The 25,828-nt window shown below is 42.0% G+C and overlaps 1 protein-coding gene across 4 annotated transcripts in view; it reads left to right on the plus strand.

The window, feature by feature from the left end:
* The window catches only part of kiaa0825 (KIAA0825 ortholog), a 113,689-nt gene that overhangs the window by 19,063 nt on the left and 68,798 nt on the right, over positions 1–25,828 (plus strand). For 3 of the 4 annotated variants that reach the window (XM_053871293.1, XM_053871295.1, XM_053871296.1), the window contains exons 7-21: positions 3,381–3,548; positions 5,943–6,028; positions 6,161–6,418; positions 7,911–8,179; positions 8,737–8,887; positions 10,664–10,854; positions 11,313–11,519; positions 11,594–11,701; positions 13,205–13,344; positions 17,762–17,941; positions 19,385–19,609; positions 19,686–19,990; positions 21,030–21,136; positions 23,303–23,447; positions 25,101–25,256. In XM_053871293.1, the coding sequence (XP_053727268.1) occupies positions 3,381–3,548; positions 5,943–6,028; positions 6,161–6,418; positions 7,911–8,179; positions 8,737–8,887; positions 10,664–10,854; positions 11,313–11,519; positions 11,594–11,701; positions 13,205–13,344; positions 17,762–17,941; positions 19,385–19,609; positions 19,686–19,990; positions 21,030–21,136; positions 23,303–23,447; positions 25,101–25,256 (2,696 nt within the window). The remainder of the gene's footprint in view (positions 1–3,380; positions 3,549–5,942; positions 6,029–6,160; positions 6,419–7,910; positions 8,180–8,736; positions 8,888–10,663; positions 10,855–11,312; positions 11,520–11,593; positions 11,702–13,204; positions 13,345–17,761; positions 17,942–19,384; positions 19,610–19,685; positions 19,991–21,029; positions 21,137–23,302; positions 23,448–25,100; positions 25,257–25,828) is intronic. The other variant, XM_053871294.1, reaches the window with a different exon arrangement.

Raw genomic sequence — 25,828 nt, forward strand, 5'->3', positions numbered from 1 at the left:
GGGGACCAGGGGAGGACACAGAGAGGGATGCCGTCTAAGAGAGAAATTAAATCAGTGTCTAAATTATTGCATGATTGCCCATTCCCCAAAGACTTAGGTATCATTTGGTAGAAAGTGTCTAATAATTGGTTTTCGGCCATGTCAGACACATGCAATTCCCCACACTAATGGCTCTTTTGGAAAGCACTGGGCCTCCTGGGTCAGAGCAGGACGGGAAAAAAAAGCCAGACTTCTAACTGTAGGTGCCGTGGCCTTATTCATGATATAATGGGAAGATGAAACAGAAGAAAAAAGGGACACTCGGAAAGGGATGAATGCATAGAAAAAGAGTGTGTTCATGTGAGCGAAGAGGAAATGAAGTGGCAATAAGTGCAGCCAAAGGGGAAACGCTCTTCACCGTGAGTTTAATACATCAGTCTAGGGATTTGGCAGCCCGCCACACAGCAATTGTTTACCTTTTTGCTCACTGGTTGCATCTGTTCTGTTTTGTAAACGGCACTAAACTATTCGCCCGTAAACACCGGAATCAATAACAACAGCTCAGGGAATTCCTTCATCCAGGCCCTCCCTCTCCTTCCCTCCCTCTTTTCTCTGTGTTCTCATCCCTAACCACTACCCCTTTCCTTTCCTCTAGATCTCCTCCTCTCCCTTCTGTCTGTGTTCCCTGCCAGTCAAGAGATGTGTGTGTGCTTTTTGCATTTGAGTGTGCCCCTGTTAAAGTGAGAGAGATGCTGCGCTTTGGAGCCGATGGTGGAACCCACAGGAGAGCGCGACGAGTAGAAGAGTGATGGCTCGCCAAAAATACCTGCTCCGTTAGTTGTTTTTTTCCTCCTTTTGTACTACATTGTTGTCATTGTTAAACGCGACAAACTGGGACTGGCCACTGTAGGCAAGCAACAACCCTGTAGATATTTTTCAACCATCTCAGTGCAACAAGATGTTTCACACAGTACTTTCTTGCCCTCTTTTGTTGAGATCCATTCAACAGACCAAACGTGAAGATGAATGGCTCGCTTTGATTTGTCGCCCCTCACCCTGCAAACAACTGTCAGTCATTCCTCTGCTGTCCTTCTATTTTAAGTGCTGAATAAGATGTATGTTAAACTAATTCCATTTATTGTCCTTTTAGGATCCCTTCTACGTTTACATGTCATCACTGGTCAAGAATACCTCAGTGCATAAAATAGTGCAAAGGCCAAGCCAATGTTTATTCGACCACTGTGATAGCTGTTAAATGGATCATTTTGGCCGGCTTTCAGCGGCTGCATCCCTTTTTGACTCTCAGCGTATTGACCTTTGGTTGAACCTATCTGCCTGCTCGTGCCCTTGCTCATTCTACACGCAACGCACAATGCCATATGACACACCTGGGTGCTTTTAAGCACACCCTCTCCATCAAGGAGCTATGAGAGCCTCCATTTAGCGTCAGTGTTGTGACAAAGGTATAATGAGGTTTAGATGGCTGTGTACTAGACCTCGATGGCCATAGGGCTATTTGGCTTGGGAGACGACTATAAATACATATATAGCCAGTGTAGCTTGATGATAGGGTGGAGCAGTGCTAAACGCCAAGGTCACGGACCTTAGTGGATTGGATGGCTTAGCAAGAAAGTTTCCCCGACTAGAGTCTAAAGAGGTGATTGATATCATGTATGAAATGTCCCATAAAACTGAATAAGAAAGCAAACAATGCTATTTACACATATTAAGTTGACATGTAATATCATTGCCACAATACACTTCTCCGTACTATGTTGCCACCCTGCATAAGGGCGAGTCGTCTATCAATATTATGATCCGCAAGTAGGCTTGGAAAGTACAACATATTTTAAATGGAGTTGCATTTCTTAAAAGGCAGCTCTGGTTTTAGAGTGGTTGACCTGTTTTTTTTCCTTCTGCTTGTGACTTTCCTCTTCACACCCCATTTTTCTCACATAGTCCATAAACAGAGAAGTTGACTGATGAAACCAAACTGTATACCACCGTGAGAAAGTGGCTGGTTGTGCATGTGTGTCCATTTGATTGCCTCAATAATATGCACTTTTAATAAAGAGACTCCAATGGAAGTTAAAGATTTTGATGAACTAAACAGGTCTATTTTGCACTTCCATTTGTTTGAACAATTTACCGAATATTTTACAGGGCAAAAACTACCTAATGAATTTGGATGGCTTCACTTCCCTGCCATGACACCTTAAAGTCTGCCGGGTCGTGCTTGTACATTTGGAGTGTGAGGTCGTCTCCCTGCTCCTGCTCCCCCTGGACCCCATTATGTGTGTGGTTCAGAGTTGCAGACCAGTGCAACATAACATAGCACATACACACACACACACACACACGCACACACACGCATAGAGATGCTCACCGAGTGATTTCACATATGGATTATCAACACTCACACATGTGGATGCATAAACTTGGACTTGGCCTGGCTGTATTCCATAGAGGCTGCTGGTTCAGGTTACGGTCAGGCTGGTTTCCTACAAGACTGACATGTGCAAATTTGTAAGAAGAATTATTCACAATAGCATGTACGCATACATACACATATGTATCTGTGACAGATGCGCCACACAAACCAAGTCTTTTTCAAACTCACCAACTCTTACGAACAAGCATGCGCATGCATGAGAAAAAAAAACTCATGCATGTTTAAACAGGGGGCACAATATTGTCATAATGTCAGATATTGAAAATAATTTGCTTAAATCATGTCAATATATACAGGCGATATACACAATTAATATAAATGCAGTGCCTTCTCCCATGTCTTCCTTTTATTCCCACAAACACTCGATCATTTGAGTGCTTTCATAGTCAAAGCTAATACTGAGCTCATCCATTCCCAAATGCATTCGCAGTGGAGGAGCTCATTTAAGCGGACACACAAAAGTATTTGTGCATGTGTCTGAGAGGATGGCAACGCATCACGCTGCCGCCCATTCTCCGGCTTAATGCGGAACATCCCCCGGGTGATGGCTTTGGCAGCCTCCAAAATGGGAAATCCATATTTGCCGAGGGGGTCATCAGCAGGTTATGGGGAAAAAAAAGAAAAAAAAAAGAAAAACAGGCCGACAAGAATGAGGATGTGCGACTTCTGGTGTTGCAAAGTTTTGCATATTTCTTCCACCGCCTCTTTGTTTATGTTGTGTATTGGGAAAACCAGAGGGGCTCGATATTCATAAGAGGTGTTGTGCCAGGATCTGACTCGGTTGGATGGAGTGTTTACTGACGGGTAAATGTTGGCTGCTCGTGTTCATGAAAGCTTCTGGTTCCTGCACTTTATAGGTCACCACAAAGGTTCCAAACTTCGCTACTGTACTGTATCGCAGATTGAGTTAAAGATGAAAGATGAAGTTTGTCTTGTCATTTTTCCACAGCCCCGTTGGAGCCTCCCATGAAGAGCAGGAGTTTCAGTTTGACTGCTCATCAGTTGAAGGCACTGACCCAGATGACCTACACCCTCATGAACTTTGAGAGCGATGTTAAGGAGTTGGTCACCAACATGACCTTTGTTGATTGCACTGGAGAGAGCCCCTCTGTAAAAGGTACTCATCTTCTTTTTAATCCTTTTTAAATTTTAAATCGTATGTATTTGATTTGGACACATTTTAATGCCCTGTTACCATGCTTTGGTGCCCCAATTGCGTTTTGTTTACCTTAAAAATGTCCAGTTTATGTCACGCCCTCCATTGAAGTTGACTGGTATTGGAACCATTTATTGCATTTATCATGACTAGACTTCAGAGGAACCTCAATTGCAGAGCATTCTGTCGATGCTGATCAGCAGGGGGGCTTCATTTGGATTTTATGATCTTGTTCTTTTGGTCTCCCGTTTGTCGACTGGTATCTCAAGTTGCATGCCCTTTTTTCCTGCGCTCCTTCTTCTCTCTGATAGACCAATACAGTGTCCGCTCGACCGTCAACGCTGCACCGATCTGTTATCTCACACTTCATCCTTCCCTCGGTGGTAAACCAGACTGCAAGATACTGTTCACTGTGAGACTTGGTGGAACTGATCCTCATGCTGGCAGCATCACATTTGGCTGTGAATCGATTTTGAAAAATGAAGGTCTCTGCTCAACGGAGTGATGAGATTCCAAGGTCGCCTCACCTATGACCCTATCCTCTCCAGCTGCACTGAGGAATTATTATTATTATTTGCATATTCCAGCTGGTTTGCAACTGTACTTATTATTTATTTATTTATTTTCCCACACCAAGCAGTGCCTTCTTAACTAGCAGTGTTTCCTGCAGAAAAAAAAAATAGCAAGTGGGTTTGTCACCTTTTTCATCGCCAGCCTTTGAACCGCTGCTGCATGGATGTTAAATGAAAGCTTTTGGTGCATGGAGCAATTTCCATAAAGGTTACATTTACAAAAACAAGACTTGCAGAAAAGCTCAATTTACAGAGAGGTAAACAGCCTTTAAAGGGCAGTTATCCAAATCATTAATTCCAGGCAATCAAATGGCTTAATTACCAGAAATTCATCAGATGGGCTTAAAGGTCAAAAAGTGATGCGCTTCCCCCTTCTTCTGTTGCGTGAAGTCTTATTCGCCCAAATTGCATCGCCTGGGGTCCCACTCTTTGCCTTCTGATGAGGATACTGCGGGCGGAATCTTCACGCTTTTTAATTGCAAAGCAAGCAACCAACCAACATCCTGTTTGTGTGACAATTTCTGCCTCTTCCACCAACCCTGAACCTCACATGAGCGCTCAGCCTCGTGCTTTTACTAGTGCACAGTGGCCTTGACAGTCATACTGAGTGCTTTTTTGGGGGAGTTTAACATGTGTTCTAGTCCAATGAAATAATGGGAGTCAAAGGGAGTAAACATCTGAGGATTATTACGAACACATCCATGTTGTGTTTTAAATAATGAGTCCATCCATTGGGCATAATAATTGGTGCGCTATATTGAACCCTGCCAATTGGTCGGTGAAGAAATAGCCTCATGAGTGACCTTAGTTGACCCTGTCTAGTTTTGAGGCACGTTGTGCCTAAAATTCTGGATCAGTCTGTGTCTAACTGAAGTACAGGGAGGAGTATCAGCACCTTTATTTGTGGCTATATTTGTGAAAAGAAAGCTAGGTCAGAAAATGTCTAGCATTTGAGTAGTATCAGGTAAGTTGCTAGTTTTTTCTCACTGTATGAACCCTGCTGCTTACATATGGATTTTTACAGGTATAAGAGCATCATGTTGCCAAAATATTGAGTCTTGTTACATAAAACTGGTGAAATCACAGGCGTTTAAAACGCTCAAGATTTCGCCAACGTGTCCATGTCTCCTGGAGGACCAGCGATGAATGGCAGCAGCTGAGACCTGCTGGTGTCAGAACTTTGGACACACGTGCGAAAACATGATCTTTAATGCAAATAAAAGATGTGAGAAGTGATGATTCTAATTCAGAACGCTGCCCAGTTTGTTTCATGAGTCAGTCTCCATACTGGACCCTGTTTTCAAAACTAGTTTAGAAGTGATCCTCATGCATTTTTAAGCCTGGTGCACCCCTTTCTACAGTGCAGACTGCACCACTGCACCCGGACTTATAGACCGCTGCAGCTTATGGATGAACAAGATCTATTTTCCTTCTGAAATTTTGTGGGTGGGGCTAATATTCCAATGCACTCTATAGAATATGGAATGTACGGTAAAATAAAATAGTGGCGCTGCTTCCTGACTGAGTAGCAAGATGTTCAAATTGTAATTCATCATCATCATCATCATCTCTGAAGAAGCAAAGTAAGGTGAAGTGTTTTGCAAATCATACTCTATTTTGCAAACTTTTCCTCTGCGCGTTGCCACTTAAAACACACTTTCTTCATCGATCAGACAAACACATCTGTTATTTTTTTAAGAATGTCAGACCATTATTGAAATTCTAACTGGTGAAAGGAGATGTCATTGTTCAATCACATCAAAATTGTTCACTGGTCATTTAGGCATCTTAAAAAAGCCCAAAGAGGAACCAGAGACTGCAGGGAATTGTAAAAGGTCTGCGACAGAGACACCACACCACTCATCAGAGGTAAGAGCATGAAATTGCCATATAAAGAATCCCACTTTATCAAACTGGCAATCTTGATCGCACAACTTTTTGATGTCTTTTTAGCACTTGTGCATTCATTTTTTCCCAACGCTTATTGTGTGTACACTGCAGGAGCCAGTCTTGGAATATGAATGGAGGTCAGCATTTAAGGTTCTGGCTCCTCACATGGCACACTGTGTTAAGGTAGTCCTCAATGATATATGTGCCAAGAGTCTACAGCAAGAACAGATGGTTCACTCTGAACAGCGTGGCTTCATTGACCTGAGCCAAGTCAGCAGTCACACAGATTTCATTGCTGGCAACGCCCACCTGAGCGAACGCTTTCTCAACACCAGCTCGCCGAGAGACGCTCCAAAGAGGATAGCCCAGGTAAAATGGAGTGACAAACAGTGTCTCACAGAACTTATATATCTGTGTTCATAGGGGGTGTGTTGATTCAGACTGCTTTCTACTGCGAAGAATTCATTGTGTTGTCACTGATGTGGAGGTTATTACCATGTTTGTGTTACATGTCAAACTTACTAAATAGTTTTTTTTGCTGGGATATTTTTGCATTGAGTAAAGGAATTAATGCCATCCATCCTTCCCTGTATGGAAGTTTGGTTCCAAGACATAAAGATGGAACATTTTCCGTTTCTTCGCATGAAGGATTCAACCCGTCTTTTAATGTTGTAAAAATGTAATTTTTGTATTGTTTCTCTCACCATCATCTCCAGGATTGATACTCAGCATCTCTCCTCTGGCCTCAGCCCCAGTGCCCCAAAGTGTTACTCATACTTGTTCACCTTACAGTCATAGTCCTGGTGGGATTCTCGCCTTTGATATCAGCTAGTTATGGTTTGAACTCAACCAGAGCGTGGGCATGCATACGGGATGCAGGATCTCATCTCAGTATGTGCTGTAACTGGATCCACTGACCTGTGTGTGTATTCAGCTCTCTTCATCACGCTGATGGTGCAAAGTGGACTTGTGCTTTATCCCATTTATCTGAGCTCTTAATGACGATGGGGAGACAGATATTGACTTCTTTGTCAGAACATCCTCAGTACCCTCTGTATTTTATTGTGAATTACCGTGGTAAAACTGACTATTGTCTACAAGAACTGTGGTCAAATGCTCTTGTCAGTGTGTTCAGTGTGTTTGACTCTGAACTGATCCAGTCAGTAATTCACTATGTTTATCTCAGTCTCAATCAAACAAATGTTTGAACGAGAACAATTGCATTGATATTCACACCCTATTTGCTTGGGAGTTCATGACATGGACCGTTCATGATCCTCGTAATCCGTCAGCACTCTGAAATAATATGTGTGTGAGTGAACAGAACCTTCAGCAGACTAGCTTTCTGTTCAGGAGCTGTGCTCTGTAAGGAGTGAACAATCCAATAAATGATCAGATGACTGCATGTTCAAACCTTGAGAAGAGACAAAACGATACAGATCCTCATGCTTTCTGCTTCACACTTGATGAATCACCAGCAGGCTCTCGAAACCAATCAGCCCTTGAAATATACCCAATGTTTTTCACTATTTACGAAAGTCAAAATTCCATTAAGTGGCCATAAAATAAGTTTTAAACGGCTTCCATAAACTAGCCTGTTTTGGAAAACATTTCTGCTCCTTTATTCTTCTCAGGAGCTCCACAAAGATGGAAATATGTTCTCATTTAAAGTCTACGATTGACTCATAACTTACAGGTATTGATTTTTATTTGAACTAAAACTGGCGTGATTCACTTTCTGTGTCAAATGACTTTATTTCAGGAAGCACATTAAGTAAAATGACTGTTTACTTGATGTCTGCAATTTGTTGGTTATCTTCTGTTTTGACTGTTGCAAAACATGCTTTTCTCTTTGCCACAGTTTTGCGCAACAATCCTGGATGAGGCGGATGCACTACTGTCCCTGGCGATAGCTTGCAAAGACGACTGTCTGCTGGAGGTGCAGTCAAGCTTCCTGGAGGCATGTGGTCGTGTGGCCTTTGACATTTTGGGCCGTTTAGAAGAGAGGGCCCTTGACATCCCTTCATCTGCCCCTCTTAAGAACCTAGCTTCTGTTTTAGCCACCTGCATATACACCCAACAGCGACTGGAATATTATCATTCCAGACTGAAGGGCTTAACTCCAAAAGTGTAAGTTTTATTTCTCTTAAATTAGAATTACTTTTTTAAACACGTTTGACGTTTGAATATGTGCCCTAAGAAGCGTCACATCAGCCAAGAAATGCATGCGGTTGCCTTCACATTATCACTGTTGAAAGAGAAAACCTGAAAAAGCAGTAATGACATCCATGTTGTGTCTACATCTGGTGGGATTTTATGCGTTGTATTAGCCCTTTAACCTCCGCTCCACACGCATCCCCTCTGAAGGCCTCCCATGTGCCCTCATTGCTCCTGTTTTTCCACCTTTGGCCTTTTGCACCGCTCCACCTGCACTTGCTCTGTGCCCCCTCCAGTTGTAAAATACCTTCCCTTTTTTCTGTCCACCTACTCTAAAGCTCTTTTACACATATGCCCGTCTGGTATGTATCAAGTGCGGCAGATGTAGGGGATATAAAATGTCATAAATGTATAAATCCATAAAAGAAGAATGGTCTGCTTCTGATGGTGAATGACGTAAAACACACATTTCTTAACAGGCAGTGTCAATCCAGCAATATCTTTCATTTATTTATTTATTTATTTTCCAGCCCTCTGACCCTGCTCCCTATCCAGAAGTACCAGGATACCATTAAGACCATAAGAGATCAGCTGACTGGCTATTGTTTCCATGTTTGTGCCACCTGCGTTCTCCAGGACGCAGAGAGCCATTACTGGGCAGATCCCAAACCCTTCTATGAGGTAAAGTGATTTCATTTATTAATACAATCATTCATTTATTCCTGACTCAGTGGCATGATTTCTCTAGTAGCCAGTTATAAATCAGCTCATTCTCACTTCCAAAGTTGTCAAATAGCAACTATTTTGGACTTTTGCGTCCAATGTTGACACTGAAGTCGGCCTTCTGCGATGCATGTTGATGCGTAGGTATTTCAGTGGAGTCACATGTGATGTTCCAAAATGTATGCTGTGTGTGGCAGGGCGACGATCATGCTAGGTCAACTGAGATGCTACTCGCTATTTATAGTGCCTGTAACTAACAGGATGTTGCGCAAGAGGCGAAAATCCACGTACCAGTAGTTGGTATGTCTTGAATTTAAAATACTTCATACATGACTTTCATGCCAATCATGGACTCCATGGCAACTGTTCCCCCCCGTTGGGGTTTGGTTTTAAAGCTTCATCATGAACTGGTATGGTGAATATGAAGGGGGCAGTAGTGGCTAAGTGCGCCACTACTATTATACTATTATGATGGTGAGGCGAGCAAACAAAGGGATCAGGAAGTTGAGGTGACATAGAGGAGGTATGGCAGTCCAAGGTTGTGGATAGCTGTGAGCGTTAGCCGTAGGGTTGTGTGCTCGTTGCGGTGTAAGTTTGGGAGTGTGCTTTGCTAAAAAAAAAAAAGTTTCTTAGTCCAAGCTTTATCCAGATCGGCACTCGTGACTTCATCTGAAAACAAGCGGTTGCGTTTTATATTGACATTTTTTTTATTAATAACATGGCTTTGTCATTTTGTTTCTAGAAACTTCAAATTACATTTATATGCCATTTAAACTTCATGTCACTGTATGAGCTAAATGGTGCTTTCTTCTGTAGAGGTGATAATAATAGCTGATAAAACGGTTTCCGTTTATTACAATGCAAAAGTGGAGGCTGTATCACCATCTGACTTTGCAGGTTTCCTCAGTAGAGTTTGGAGAACTCTATACTCTGGAGGATCTCTGCTTCTTCTTTTGATACTCACAATACACCCTTACCTCCCACTCTCCTTCTTTTTACCAAGCTTTCTATTCTGAACTCCCTGAGAACATCTGTGGCTTCCATGCTGCCCCCGGGGGCTCCAGGGGTTCAGCTGTCTGAAGTCTGCAGTCTACACCAGGGCTGTCTGGAAACAGCAGAGGTCCCCGGGAACTCTTCTACCTTTATGCCCTTAAACCAATCTAAACCTCCCCTCTTTTTTTTTTATTTTACTCCACTTTTGCCATTTTTCCTTTGGTCCCCCCCCCTCCCTCCAGGTCAATGGTGTCAGACAGACCTGCTGTGCACAGGTGTGTGCTTTTGTTCAGCCCTGCCTGTGAGCGCATGAGTTCACGTGTGGGTGTCTTGGAATGGGAATTCCTTTTTACTATATGCATGTATATTGCCTTTGATCTTTGTGAACCGTGTACTGCTTAAAGTTCGCCAACCTTGCTGAGGTTGAGGGCTTGTTGAAATGGAGGGATTGTCGAGTCGGGATTGAGCAGTATGGGTGCAATATTGACTCATTTTATTGATGGAAGATAAAGAATGCCAGAAAATGTGTTTTCTTTATTCACCTGCATCCCTTCACCTAGTGTTCGGAGTCATCCTCCAGCTCAAAGTTACCCAAAATCCCCTGGGGAAAAACCAGGTGCAGTGTGCAGGTGGTGTGTTGACAGGACTTCTCTGTCTTTCCCTTTTCTTCTGCTCAGTGTTTTAACTTCATTGTCAGTGTCCATATCAGAATATGTCTCCATCTGATTCTTCTTCACTCAGGGGGAGCGCTGCTCTTTCTCAGTGCAAATGTGGTTCTACTTCCTGTGTGGGCTTCGTAGTGACCTCTGGGCGATTCTTCCGGCAGCCCTTGCCAAAGAGCTACTGGGGCAGGTCATGTCAGAGACCTTAATGTTGCTGGTTCAAAGATACGCCAGAGCACAGCCCTCGTTCAAGAGGCATCTCCAGATCAGGTAGTGTGCTGCAATATAAATACTATGTACAGTTGATGATTGATGGATTACTTTTATCTCCCTTTTACTCTTGCTCTGAGTGTTTGTAGATTTGTTTTGTTTTAAAAGGTCGAAGGGGATATTTGGAGTAAGAAAGTTATATATATCAGATGTCACATATGATGATGATCAGATGTCAAAGATTGTGCATTGTTGTCTTCCATATGACCCTTGTGATAGTTTGCAAAAGTAACATCCATGCTAAAAGCGATGCATATAATCATATGCAAATGTGCAGGTAATGATTCTACTAAAAGTTGGTTTACTCCTAGTCTTAAGTCACTGTCGATACATAGTGAGCGATAGATAGATGGATGGATGGATAAGAACGATTTTAATAACCAAAATCCACTGTCTTATCTTATTTGTATATTTTTTTTAACCTTCACTTCAGTCCTATTTTTCTGTGTTTGTGCAAGGTGTGACATCACAGCACTGTTGATGTTTGTGGAGCAGCTCATGTGGAGTGTGTGTGACAGTTTGGAGGTCTTGCTGGACACAGACTCCTCATCATCTGAGGACATTACCTCTGGAAGTCCCAACTGGCCCTGCCAGATCCACAGCTTGTGTGACCAACTCCTGACCATTCTGGTCATTCACACATCGCCGCTGTCTCTGCTGCACATGCAAGTGTTTTCAGCCGTCGTCAAATTAAAACTCAAAATTTAGAGCTACTTTGATCTAATCACAGTTTCTCCAGGACATTTGTGAATAATCTGAAGAACTGTGGACAAGAGCTCCTGCATCAACCCCATGTTCGCTGGCTGAGTGCTGTCAACCACGACATCTCCTCAGAACAATGGATGGAGTATGTATCATAAGGCTGATGTACCTGACACACACCCACTTCCTTGCCTTCCCAGCTAACTAGGGTGGGAGGTGCGGGGCACCATGGACAAGGCACCAGGGCTTTGCACTGCACAAACTTGTTTTACTAGTTTGGCCTAAAACCGCTTTGCAACTGACACCACTTTTGTTTTACTGGTCGTCCACTTTGCTGTGTAAGTTGTTGACGTATGAGTATGAGTTTTTCATTGCACACCAGGCATCTATGTAATACAAAGCATTGTGTGAGTGATAAATTCAAACGTACATACATGTGTGTCTAGTTACCGTTGTGACCTCTGAGGTGCAGTCCATCACTCTTCACCTCAACCTTAGCTCCACCTACTTACCCTCTAATATCCCTCGCAGCCAAAGGTGATCTCATTGCGTGCTGATGGCGCACAAATCAAACTAACCCCCAATGCCCTGCTTCTATTCAGCAGAGAGAAGAATTGAATTTATTTTTTATGACTTCTTTATTTCTTTGCACTCAGCTCAGGTAAAGGTTCCAAGGGGCCCAGTGGTGGAGTGAGGTCCAAAAGTTCTCACACCTATGCAGAAAAAAAAACAAGTCATACTCACGGTTATTAAATGAATCGATGGAAAGCGCTCTCTCTTTTTGCTCAATAAATCCTGTAACGTACCTGGAGAACGTATCTAAAGTTGATGTGGGGCTTGTTTCCATGGACGATCACATGCTGCACCTTTCATCTCTGGACTCACATATGTCTGCCTGTGTGTGTTTGGTTGTGTAAGCTGACCCTGTGGTGGAGCTGGATAGATTTATCAGGGCAGTTAGAAGAGGATTTCTTCTGGATTTGCGGTTCCAGTGACATCATAAATTGTCCTGTCAGATAGAGGCAGAGTTTTTCTCAGTCAAGCAGCGGGGTGCGCCCCGCTACAGTCATCTGACATAAATAGAAAATAGCAAGTTGAATTTCTTGGCTGGCGCCTGCTCTCTCGTTGCTTTTGAGACAAAAGCTCAGTCCATGGCTCTCATTAGATTTTATTGAGATGTATAAAGTAACATGGAGGCTCTCACAACTAGAAGACCACTCACACCACATGAGGAGGACACACATATACGCACAGGCACCAGGGACACGGCTCATTACCCACAGCTGGCTGAAGCCTCTTGGTTATACAAAAGATGCAGGAGGGGGGCTGCTGTATATTCATGCATTTGGCCGTTTCCCAAACGTTAATTTGCTTTTAGCTGGCCAAGATTAGAGATAATTCCTTCCCAGTCCAACGCTGTAAGTAAGTGAGAGTGAAAGCGCTTCAGATTAGGCTCCTATCAGAAGTGAGTGACAACTTCAGAAGTTATCTTTGTAGCTCAGAGTGTCGTTTAAGACAACTCTAATTTTATCTCCGTCGCTCCTTTGTGAAGCCGTACGCCGGCTGTCTCTTGATAAACAGACAACTATCTCCAAATTCACCTGACACTGCATAACTGTCACTCCTGTCTTTCCTTTTTCTTTCTCAGCGATGGCAGGAGGGGAGAGGTAGCAGCTCTGTGTCAGCTGAGGCTGCTGACCTCTGACCCCGCCAACAATCCCAGGTTGTTACTGAAAATGCTGCTTGACAAAGAGTGCTACCTGCCGAAGCTTCTCCTGGAAAACTCTGGTAAGAATTGAACACATTTATTCGTACAATAAAGTGTTGTTAGTGTCCAAATTTATAACAAAAGTTATTGAGATATTCGATCGTATCTGTGTGAAGGTTGCTGTGCTCTTTTGATGGAATGTCCCAAATGATTCAATGCTTACTGTATAGTGCTCATCTTCAAAAGCCTTTTTTCTGTTGAAACATTGTTCTCATACAAAGGCACTTTTGCTGTCTGCAAAATACATTTCAAACTGCGGTTCTCTTTATGGAGTTCACAGACATCTCTTCACGAGAAGACTTTTATATGGGAAATGTATCCTTTGCTGAAGACTGTACTCTATGGTGAATATGATGCCAATGAAATAGTGGTAAAACACGTTTCAAAACAATGAGAATCATGCATGATTATCTACTGCAGCCATGTCATCTAGGCCATTTTTGGCCCTTTATCCAATTTCTTAATGCATGTAGTCTCCACTGTGTTATTCGTGGCTCACCAGCACTGTCGACTAGCTAGTATGATATACCTACACTGTCCAGTGGAAATGCCACAAACAAGTCTGCTGAATAAGAAAACTTTTGTTATCTTGTTCAGGGCAAGTTCTATAATAGCTTTTTCTAAATGCTTTCCGAATGTTTTTAGGTTATTAGGACACTAAAAACACCTCTTCTCTCTGCGTTTCCCATGAAGGGTTCGTATAACAAGTCAGCCTCCTTCACTCGACCTATCTTGGTCATCCTCCCGGGTCACACCTGTCTCTTCATGTCCTCATGAACCACATCCATGAACCTTCTTTTACCATGTCCATCTAAAACATTCTTCATCCAACATGTTCCCTGTCCCATGTATCTGAACCATCAGAGTGTTTTCTCCCTTCCTTTGTCTCTAGACTCCACATAAGCTTTGTTATAGTCACGTCTGATTCTGTCCTTCCTCACCACTCCTGTCTCTGTGTTTCTAAACTCTCAACAGTTTGCATCAAGTGTATTTTTTTCGTCAGTAAATTTCATGAACACGACTTGCGCCTGGTTCTGCTGCTGGTTGGACTTTTCGATGACAAATGTCTTTGTGCCGATCACATGGTTTCATGCCATTTCACAAGGTTTTTGGTTTGTTTACATGTATAGTTATTGAACACAAATTAAATTAGTAACTCTGAAATCAGAAATCAGCAATGACAGTAATGATTCAGTTCACTGACTTTCACTATCTGCCTCTCTCACATTTGTCCTGCACCACCATCATATACTACTCTTGTCCCACACTTCCCCGACAGAAACTTATGTAAAGAAAAAAAAAGCTTTTTTTTTTTTTTTTAAATAAAATAGGTTACTTTACAACACTGCTGAATTCTGACTTTATAGTGAGAATTCTGAGATTAAAGTCAGAAACAAAAGTCAAACATCACTGGCCCTCATCTTCTTCCGTTCTGCGGCACTGGTTGACCTACCATTTTGATAATAATACACACATATGTTGGGCGGTTTGCCTTCGAATATACATCATTTTGAATGATAAATGACAGACTTTTTAGAGACCAATTTCATTATTGATTCTTATAAATAATTAGCAAAGATTTAACACAATAAGAACATTGAAAAAATGAAATGGTTAATATATAACGTATTTCTACTTTTTGATAGCGTATTTCAGGTGTCTTTGTTTCTTTCCCTTAATACCGTGACTACGCAATTTAATAATTCATTTCAACAAGAGGCGTCATCTGTTGTCATCCTCATAATTCCTGCATTGGTCATCATCATCTCTCAGTCAATAGGATGGAGTAATAAACAGTGCGGATGCCCTGGTGGAGCGTGTGCTGACCTTTAGAGACTCTCTTCCTGCCTCCTTCCTTCACACCAACCATGGCCTAACCTTTAAAGACTGTTGTGCACTCGCACATTCATTCACATTATAGTAACCTCATTAATAACAAGTCTCCGAGTCTCATTCTCTTGCTTGATCTGAGAGCAGCTCGGAGGTGCAGCGATGCCTCCACAGGCTGCCGTAAATCAACGCTGGAAGCGCTGACTCTCGTGTGTTATCACAGTGACGGGCTAATTAACCAGGAAGCACAAAGACACAAGGAAAAGCTTGGCTAAACACTTTCAGTACCTCTGTGTGTGTGTGTGTGTGTGTGTGTGTGAGTGGGCATGTGTGTCAGTCTTGGAGGCTTTCAATCAACTTTTCCTAAATCTTGAGACATTTAAAGTAAGCTCCTCCAGACACGGAGGCAGATGTACAAACACAAAGTATGTTTTTTAGTACCACTGGTGCCTCTGCTTTCAATTACGGAGGATTGAGAAGAGAGTTTCTTGTGACTGGTTGACTGGTTATCCGGAAGATAAACAGGTGCATGTCTTGGCTGGGCATAAAATTGGATCCACTTTTAGACAGAACGGATGGAAGAATACAACAAAATGATTGTGTGCTGTAGCCTTGGTGGAAACCCCACAACCATGTGTGAGTCACTGTGGCTTTTATAATAGGATTATTGTTGAAAAGAAACCTAGTTAACCCGATATGCGACTCTTTCTTGCACCTTCAGGGTTACCCGAGAAACACTCTCCAGCAGAAGAACATTTACCAGCCCGGCTGAGATTACTGTTCCAGCATAAATCTTTTGCTGAATACACTCATTTGTTGTTCAGGATGCTGGATCGCATTTTACTTATAGACTTAAGATGTGTGGGACCTGGTAACAATGGTATTGTGTTCCCATATGGACAGTGAAACAAAAAGAAGGATTAAAAAGAGTTATCCATCAAATATTAGTGACTTCATCTGACAAAGCTTTTTGCTTTGCTGTTACTTATTGAGCTCAGTAAACTATGGGAATGTTCGGTAGAGCAGGGCCTTATTAAGTGAACAGCCACCGTTTCTCATTTAAAACAAAGCTCAACCATTGAAATTTCACCCAGCTTCCTTCCATTTGCATTATTTTATATCAACTTTTCACTGGTTTTAACTTTTTTTTTTTTAAAGTCCCAACAGGCCGATACCGAGTTTTGCTAACTTATGTCTTTTTCTCTCCTCAACTAAATCACGCACAAAAGCCACTTTTTTTTTTTTTTTTAATGCCACGGACCTACAAAATATCGATAATAGAGAACACCACTGTATTGAAAACATTGCAACTTGTAAAGCATATAAATAAAAAAAATGTTTTATTCCGTTTTCAATGAACAATGAATGATCCAACCCACAATGTAAACTTCACTTGTCAAATACCGGAATGTTGCCTTATGACTTGACAGACGGCTACTGCTTTCACTATATGTCCAGTGAGTATCCGCGTTCCAGGTGTGCAACTAGCTGCTGATTTTTCTCCTCCTAGCAGAACTCGACTGCTCAACAACAAGAAGTAGTGTGATTTTATGGAGAAATGCCTGTTTTGTTTTGTCATGTTTACATTGTGATGCAAAATTTTAAAGAGTAATAACAATTCGCATCATGTATAAATGTAATAAACTACCTTAAAATAACAAGATTAAGTACAAAAAATACATATTTTTAAACTTTTTTTGTCATTTGAACAGCTGACCATGATGATGTCATGAATGCCATCTCATTTAGCATCTCTCATTTCTTAAAAGTATTTTTTTTTTTTTTACTTATTAAATCCAGCCCTGGCTCCACAGGAAAATGTCATCTACATCCTCCTTTTGCGTACAAAAACTTTTCAATATGATTTAAATTTAATTAAAATGCAGTAAGAAGTACTTGTGCTTTGAAGTACGATTATAATTTAGAGGCTAAAGGTGGTTCCGAACAACGTTGCCATAATATAGTAGGAAACAGCCCATTGAAATATTTATTAATAAAAGCCAAGACACCTCAAAAAGTGTCCTTTCCCAAAAGTCATTTGAGTTGCTTTCATCTCTCAGAGGAGGAGTTTGACAGACTGCTGGAAGTCCACCACTTTGATAGCATTGGTCCTTTCCCCAGTAACCTCTGTCAACTTCACAAAAAACTCACAATTATATAGGTATATAGACATCAATATGGGAAGCACATGCCTGCACACAGCGTCATCCTCAGCGCCCCGTGCAAAGACAGCAACCCCCACAAGGACACCCTGTCAAATCCTCTTCCTTTTCACTTCCTGTCTGCTTGTGTGGCAGATCCCGCAGCCAGGGGCTTTGAAATATGTTTCCTTTTCAGCCTTTTTTTCCCCTTGATTCTGTTTTTTTCCCTCCATCTAACACAGATGTGTTTTTTTAATACCACAATATCTTTTGTTCCTCCTTTCTGTTAACATTTGTCAGGCTTGGGCAGCCTTGACATTCTCAGTGTGTCTTTGGTACCAACAAATTCAATATGCTGTATTGTCAAAGACTGTTTTGCATTTCTCATTTGTGCGATGTTTGTAAAGTCTGATTCTATTTTCTGTTCTGAGACAATCTTGTTTTTTCTTCTGCTTTGCTTTTTCAGGATTTTGCCAAAACCGTGAGCCGGTGTGGTCCGAGGAAAATGGGTCGGCAGGAGATGACTTCATAGTAGCACTGTTCAACATTTTCATCTGTCTCAATAATCACCCCAAGGCCTTGACTCAGGCCCTGCAACTGTATCTGGAGAAGACACAAGCATGGGAACATCTTTATACATTAGCAGGTAAACTAAGCAGCGTCTTCTGACAAGTTTCCTTCAGCCCAACAACAGTTGCCGGGGAAATCATTTCCAGGCAATTGGAAGATACAGGCCAAGTGTAGTCTCCTTTACTTCGTGTGATTTGAGGACAACAAACGCAGTTCACCATCACGCTTGGAAAGTTTATTTTCCCATTCTGCTCTTGCCTTGGGTTTTTTTCCTCAAAATGTCTTTATCCAACAGATAAACCTTCAAACATCATGTCCAAAAACAACCCAGTCTGATAAGGTTGATAAACAGAAGGGTCTGCTCACAGTCAGTAAAAAAAAAAAAAAAAAAAACAGTCTTGACTCACTCTTACTTCAGAGTTACTTGATGTTTTATGCCTTTTCATCACCAATATTCTTGGTGCTGTGGCCATTAGTTTTCTCTAGCAGTGGCTTGTAGTCAGACGTCATCACAGCGGCTGTGGATTTGTTGATCTGACATTCATTGGACAAGATGATTTGGCCGGAGTCTGAGAGGAGTCAATACAAGAAAGGAACTTAGCCTGAAGGTAAAGTCATCTAATAACCATTGATTTATAGCGTCTTTTACCCAATTACTGGCCAAATCTTTGCATTTTTATTTTGTTTGCAAAACTCTCCAACTCCCTGTTTTTCGTGAGTTAACCGAGTGTGACTGATTCTCCATTTACACTGGTGTTTCATCACACAGTAGCAAGTTCCCTCGAATCAATAGTCTAGTCGATGCCATGGCAGGTGGCACGCGATGTGATAACAAAGTGACTTTGAAAAATCGCTCTGACAGGCCACTAGGCATTTCAGCCTCGAAGGGCTGCATCGTTTTTGGTTCTGCTCCATTTTTTTTAGCTACTGGGACAAAGGTCAGACTTCTGTTCAGAACATATCCCTGCTTTATCTTTATTGTAGCCTTTTAGTTTCCACAGCTGCTGTACATGGTTTATGGGCTCCTTACAACTTCATCTGTAGCTGCTCAATACTCAGTGTGAAATGTATATTGAAGATAGGGCACGGGAGGACCAAGGGCACCTGGAGACTGTTGCTATTTTGACCGTTTCTTTGAGCCATCTGGATGAAATTGAAAACATCTGATTCGAACTTCATATCCAAAAACCTTTTTTGATGCTGCTCTGGGTCAACATATCGCGAACGGACTATTGATTTGGAGGATTTGAACTTCTAATCTGCAATAATTTGACTGTTGATTTTTGACAGGACTGTTGTCTGACATCTGGACGGTCATTTTTTTCATGTTGCAATCGGATATTTTCCTTCAGCCGCCTGCCTACTTTTGATCTTCATAATAAAACACAGTAATGACGTCCTCATGCTGCAAGCAATCAAAGTCCAAAACGGAGCACAATTTGGCTCCTTTTCCAGCGATTACTAAAACTTCCCCTGACAGATCAAACCTTCAAACCTGATTATCCTTTCGCTTTTGCAGATTCTGGTGAAAAGGTTCCCATCATTGTGCGCTGTGTCCGGCCAGTGGTGATGACGTCCACCGACATTCTCCTGAAAAAACTTGTTGCCATGGTGATGAGCTGGCAAGTGAAGGATGAACCTAAGAGTACAATGTTCAAGCAGGATGTAGCAGATTACGTTCTCGCTAAAGTGCCCAAAGAGTGGAACTACACTCACCTGGAAAAAAAAGACTCTTACTTTAAAAGTATGTACTTTTAAAGCTGCTTAGCTTTTTGTAATTGAGTTACGCCAGATAACGGAACAATTCTTTTCCCCTACAGCGGTCATACCAAACGCCATCCAGGCCTTATCTTTCATTTTCACCAACCTCCCGCTTGTTTTGTCTTCTCTGCCGTCACCTATCCGTCACCTTTTCCAAGTGGCGGAAAAGCAACTCTCCCATCATTCTCGACAACTGCGCTCCGTTGGCCTGCTGTTGTGGGCATTGCTGAACTGCCTTATTCGGGGACTGGAAGACCCACACGAGCTTGAAAAGATCAGCGGGTTGTCGCTGGACTGCAAAGCCAAGGACCGTCTAGCTCTTCTGGCAGAATGCCTTCAAGCCTCGATGGGCATTCAACTGAAGGTAATGACAATAACAAGTATTAATAGTTTGAGTCCAGTGAATGGGTGGATGTCGTGGGATGGGGGTGACATCTCAACCTGTGGGTTGTTATTCAAGTTTTTATGGAGCAAACGTAAAAATCAGATTTGGTTTGTTCAGCTGCATCTTTATTAAACGTAGGAAATCTCGAACTCAAAACTAACAAAAGCACAGCCAAACAAAAGCGATTTTAATGAAGAACTCAGAAATGATCTTATTCAAATAAAGAAGCAGATACAGTGTTGTCTGTTTCATTCAAATTAATAATTTGAACACAATCTGTATAATGTGAATGTGTTAATATTAAAGCAGAATACACAAAAAAGGCTGTATATCTGCAATGAATTTGACTTTTAGGTCACAATTTAGATTAGGGAACATGTTTTACTCTAAATGAAGTATTTATATATGTAATTGCAGCATATTAGCCAGTAATTATTCATCACAAAGCATTGACAAGTGTCTTGTTAAAGCTGACTAGATTTTGCCCAGCAATAGTCACTCTAAACAGCAGGTAACAACAAACCGTAATTACCAACTATTAACCATAAATAAACAAGTTAATTCATAGTTAGTATGTGTTGCCCAGTCAAAAATGTTATCATGTTATGGGTTATTGATACTATAGAGTGCAAAACCAATTCAGCACTGATGATTTTTTATTTATTTTGTTTATTTTTTTATGATGAACACACATCATAAATCCTAACAACACATGTAATTTAGTTTTTTGAATAAAATAAAATAAAAGAAATACTCAATATTGTCTTCCAACAGAGGCAGAAGTGTTGCTTTACTAGCTAAATCAAATGGGAATAAAACATTCATTCGTGCAGTAAACACTACTGTTCTTTTATTGTTGCAATATTGTTGTCATATTTGAACCACATCTCTTGTTTCTCTCTGTTCCACCCCACTATGGTCCGTTCTTCTCAACAGTGCCTTGTTTTTATCTCCGTGAATGAGACTTTATTGCAATAGTGTGCTTGTTACTGATTCCATTTTCTTGCCATGTGACTAGGGAGTCCCAAAACCCACTGTGCACAAGGTTCTGCAAACATTAGAAGAAAAACGACCCAAGTGGATCAGCATGCAGCTTCAAAAATCCCGCAAACTTTGCTCCGACAGGTGAGACACTTCCAACTTTTTTACATGTGTTTTCAACCTTTGTTTAGCGAGTCAAACTTGTAATCCAGTTGTGAATGAAAGGAGATTGAAAATAAATCCAATTGACTGATGCAACATTTAACAATTCACATCCATTTCAGATGCCGAATAAGACAGTGGGAACGCGGCGCGGCATCATATGTTATTTTTAATTAGGCATCCGGATTCTGATGTATTATTCTCTTCGATCATTTTTCAAGTGAAATGTCCGGGGGTAAGATCAATGTATCCCGGCCTGCATAAATGATGGACAAGAATCCTGACCGAGTGCTCTACAGGCGGCCGTGACGGGAAATTGGCTTTCGTTTCAAGTTGATCTGTGACCTTTGGTTCGGCGCTTGTTCCCAGAATTTGTGTCCCCGGTCGCCCACTTCATCATAAATACGACTCCGGCATTCGTCTTCATAAACCCACAACATCCTCAATTAAAAAAGAAGAATGGAATAATTCAAGACGCTGGTGGACATTTCCAGGAAATACTCTTTGTTTAGGTGATAGGAAAAGGAAACGGCGAGGCGAGTGTTGCAGAGATGGGGCTGGATGGAAAAGTGAAAGAAGGGTGATTATGTATCACCTGTCGCCGCCGTTCAGCAGGATCATTACTATTCATTAAACTAACCTTCACAGGGAAGTGACGCCTGGCTTGTAAACAATCAGAAAACACTGTCAGACAGTGAGGGAGTGAGAGTGAGACTGAGCAGTGGATGTAATCGCTCCCAAAAAAAAGGAAAAAAAAAAGGCACTTGCACTTCAGTGGCACCTCATACAGCACAGAATAAGCTGCTGCAGGGAGCGTCTGCCCAGCGTGAGCCCTCCCATCCCAACTGTAGCCCCCTCCCCTGGTCAGCCCACCTTGTCTTTGCAAAGTAATTTGTAGAGGAGAAGATTATTGTTCTCCATCATGGTGACCCTGGCTTGGCTGACGGGATGCATACACAGATGAAGATGAATGCAGTTATTCCTTGGCGGAGGTCTGCCTCTTTCAGGGCACATTGGCCCTAATGACATGATTGATAGGCTGTCCCAAATCCGGAGGGGCCCTCATTAATCACCCCGCTGACTGAATCCAATCATCTGCTTCACCTGCACAGTGATGGACAGGAAAGGATACAGCGCAGGTGCTGACACGGATGCACAGCCATCGTCGCCGGCGACACCGGCGCCGGGCCGCCGCGCGCAAAAGAATGAGGGGGTCGTATAGATGAGACGAGGCTCTTCTCCCTTTGCTGCTCTCAATGTCAAGCAGCCAATGACTGGATGACAGCAACAGCATTTTGCCAATGAATAATTACAAGGAGAAAGGAGGTGATCGAAAGAATGGAACGTGCAGAAAGAGCAATGATAGAGAGTGAAGGAGATCGGTTAGATGATATACCTGTCCGTACTTCAATGGTGGACGCCGGATATTATGCCACATGGAGTCGCACACTTATGCATACAAGTTCCACCTGCAACAATGCGGTCGTTTGCAATGCATTACTATGTTATGAAGTTCATGGTTCATTTCTGTTATTGTTATGTCTCAGATAAACATTACTTAGGTGCCACTGGTGCTGTATGATAGATATACAGTCGGGCCTAAAGAGGGCGCTGGGCAGCATGAGTGTAGCGGCTACAGCAGAATCTTATGAAACAGAAACATTCACAAACATGCAACCTTTTTTCTTTGGAGAGGGTTAATGACTTCATTGAATTGCTGTTTTTTTATGTTCCTTTTCAACCTTAAGCATTCATGAATAATTCCGCTTTTTATCTGTTTATTAGTACTGGTTAGAATTAGAAAGTGTTTTTTTGAAAATCCTCAAAAAGACGACACTAAAATCATGAATTTTAGTGCTGTTATAGAGAGTCAAAAGAATTCTCCAATCTAAATAAGGCTATAATAAATGTACCATGTTCTACACTGTTTTTCTGGGGGGTTTGCTGGTGGATAAGTTTCAGCTCTGTACTCTCTTTAAGCTCAGTATTTGGTTAAGATATTGAAGCAGGACAGTGAATTCCTCACGTGCCTCTTTCTTTCTTTACCTTTTTTACTCTGCTTAGCTCATCAGAATCCATTGTCACAGTCCTTCCTCTAACAGTGCATCTTCTCTTTTTCTCATCCTCTGCCCCCGTCAATCCTCTCAGTGTGTTTGAGCGAGCGAAAGAAAGTGGAGCTGCTGCCGCTGAACTGACAGAGCAGGAAATGTGCCTGATGCTGCTGGAGGTCTGCCACCAAGCAGGTGGCAGTGACTACCTGAGGCAGATCTATCACATCATCCAAGGCAATGAGGTAGGGAAGCACTCCCTTTCCCCAGCCGTTAGGTGGCTGTTGACCGGGGGGAGACAGACGACAGCTTCGACTGCTTTCACATGATCTGATGAATTGTTCTTTTTTTTTAAGTGACCTGGAGGCTTCAGTGCCTCAATGTTAATTTTACACGCTCATCTGGTGAAGGGAGTCACTTGAAATGTAATCACATTTTCATCTGGAAGTCATTCTGGATCCAAATGTGCAGAACTGCAACCAATTAAAACAACACATCTTTAAAGCGCAACACATCTTTTTTTCATACCCCACCTAGGTGTGGATGAAGTTGTTTTTTTTTAAATTCCCCTTGATTCTAACCTTGAAATGAATCTGACAAATAAATTGAGCATATTTATCTCCCAGGTTGCCAAACTTTGGCTGTGATTCTGTCTGTCTTACATTTCTTCTACCCTTGGTTTTCCCAAGGAATTTACATCCTTTGTGAAGTTTTGTGTTTGCATAGCATTGTGGTATTATTCTCATTTAGTCATCACTAACATTCCCTGTAAAAAATCGTCTATATATGTAGGAAAAGAAAAAAAATCACTGCGCAGAACTGACCATGTGGTGAAAGCAAAATGAGCAGCGATATCAAGCAATTTCAAATAATAAATACAGTTTTGTTTATCGACTGAAGCACATTAATTTACACACATATAACTGTGTTTGAGCTCTCGCCATGATTCAACTTGAGAATTGTGTATTATTCTAAGAATTAAAACTAACTACAGATAATGGTACTTTTTAAACTATTGTCTTCAGTACATTTTGTGCTTAAGAAAAGAAGTTTTTTTCCTCAATACCGTACAGAAATATGTTTGCTGAAACAGCATTCATTCCTCCTGTAGTGCACTATATACATTGGTATGAAAAGCTTGCGAGGACCACGTCTTCCCCTTAACATGTGCTCTAGGTGAAGGTCCAGTCATTGGGGGGTCTTAAAAACCTGGCAGGCTTGGAGCATACGTTACATTAGCATGATATGCTTGTCTCTGCTGTTGGTGGAATCCATAACCAGCTGTATGTATTAACCTCCTGGTATATGGGCATTGCTCCCAGGTGATCTTAGAGTTATCCTCCTTCCTGCTCGACCCTCAATTTCCCCTCCTGAGGTCCAAGCAGGATCACCTGTGAGGCTGATTTGGCCCCTGCTGTTGTGGATGGAGGGTAGCATCAGAGGCCCGGTCAAACTGTGAAGTAGTTCTGCAGTATAGTTGGTATAGGTTGCGCCCCTCTAGACATACAGGAGCTCATTTTTGTGTACTCTAATGAAGAAGTAGGATCGATGAGGCGGAAAGGTTGGCAGCAATCTGTTCCTTGATGTGGAGCTCCATGGAACTGGCATGTGAACAGCCGTTGCAGTTTGGCAGGCTCCGCAGGATGTGAACGCACCTTTGCGTTTCGCAATACATCGACCCTCCCTGCCGGGCTGCATATGGTGTCAGAATGTAGGCACCATGTGAACTGTCGGGGGCTTGTGTGGAAATGACTGAGAATGTGAGAAGTCTGTTGGTACGTGAGAACCAGTCCAAACGATTGTGCCTTTCACAAAAAGTTGCAGTAGAAATTTTCCACGTTAAACAGTATGAGTATTTCTCAACAGTGTGATTTTCTCTCCTTTACTTGTCAATGTAGGAGTTCCTCATCTCCAAACTGAGTGGTGCCTCTGGCCCTTCTCAATTGGTGAACTTTAAACATGGCGTCAAGAAAAACAGTGATGTTGAGGAGAAGACCTGCCATTTTAATCCGCTTTACCAATTTGATACTATTGGCTCAAAGAAGCTAGTACAGGTAAGAAATACACCAACATATCTGTCCGTTGTTTATGTAGTATATGTTCCCAGGTATGACATAGTAGCTGAATGGCAGAGTTGTACGATATCAGGTACAAGGCGGAGGATAAGAACTCTGACACTGTCTGTCTGTCTGTCTGTCTGTCTATCGTAACCAAATACAGATTCAAATTGTGGTAAAGCTTGTTAGAACCCAAGAAAAATGGCTTTTGAATATTAAGTTTTAACATTTACTGTCAGGTTGTGTTCTCAAACACAAGATTAGTTTATCGAACAATGTTCAATGTGTAAGTGGCATACAGCATAGACCCCAGTGTTTTGTGAATAACTTCAGATGTTTAAAGTTTTGAGTGCCTCCTCACACATTCTGATATTGTACTTAAGAGACTGGGGTTGGCTCCAGCTTCCTCCCCGCACCACACTACAACTATTGAAGAGGGGAGCCTGCTGGAGTCTCTCCAGGTGATGTGACTCATCGGGTGTGACTTTTCTACCCTTACCAAGTTTCAGAGATTCATTTTTCAAAGCAAGAGGAAGACTGACAATATTTGACAGAGGTGCGTTTGGGAT

This window comes from Synchiropus splendidus, chromosome 7 (assembly GCF_027744825.2).
Source record: "Synchiropus splendidus isolate RoL2022-P1 chromosome 7, RoL_Sspl_1.0, whole genome shotgun sequence".
Taxonomy (NCBI): Eukaryota; Metazoa; Chordata; class Actinopteri; order Syngnathiformes; family Callionymidae; genus Synchiropus; species Synchiropus splendidus.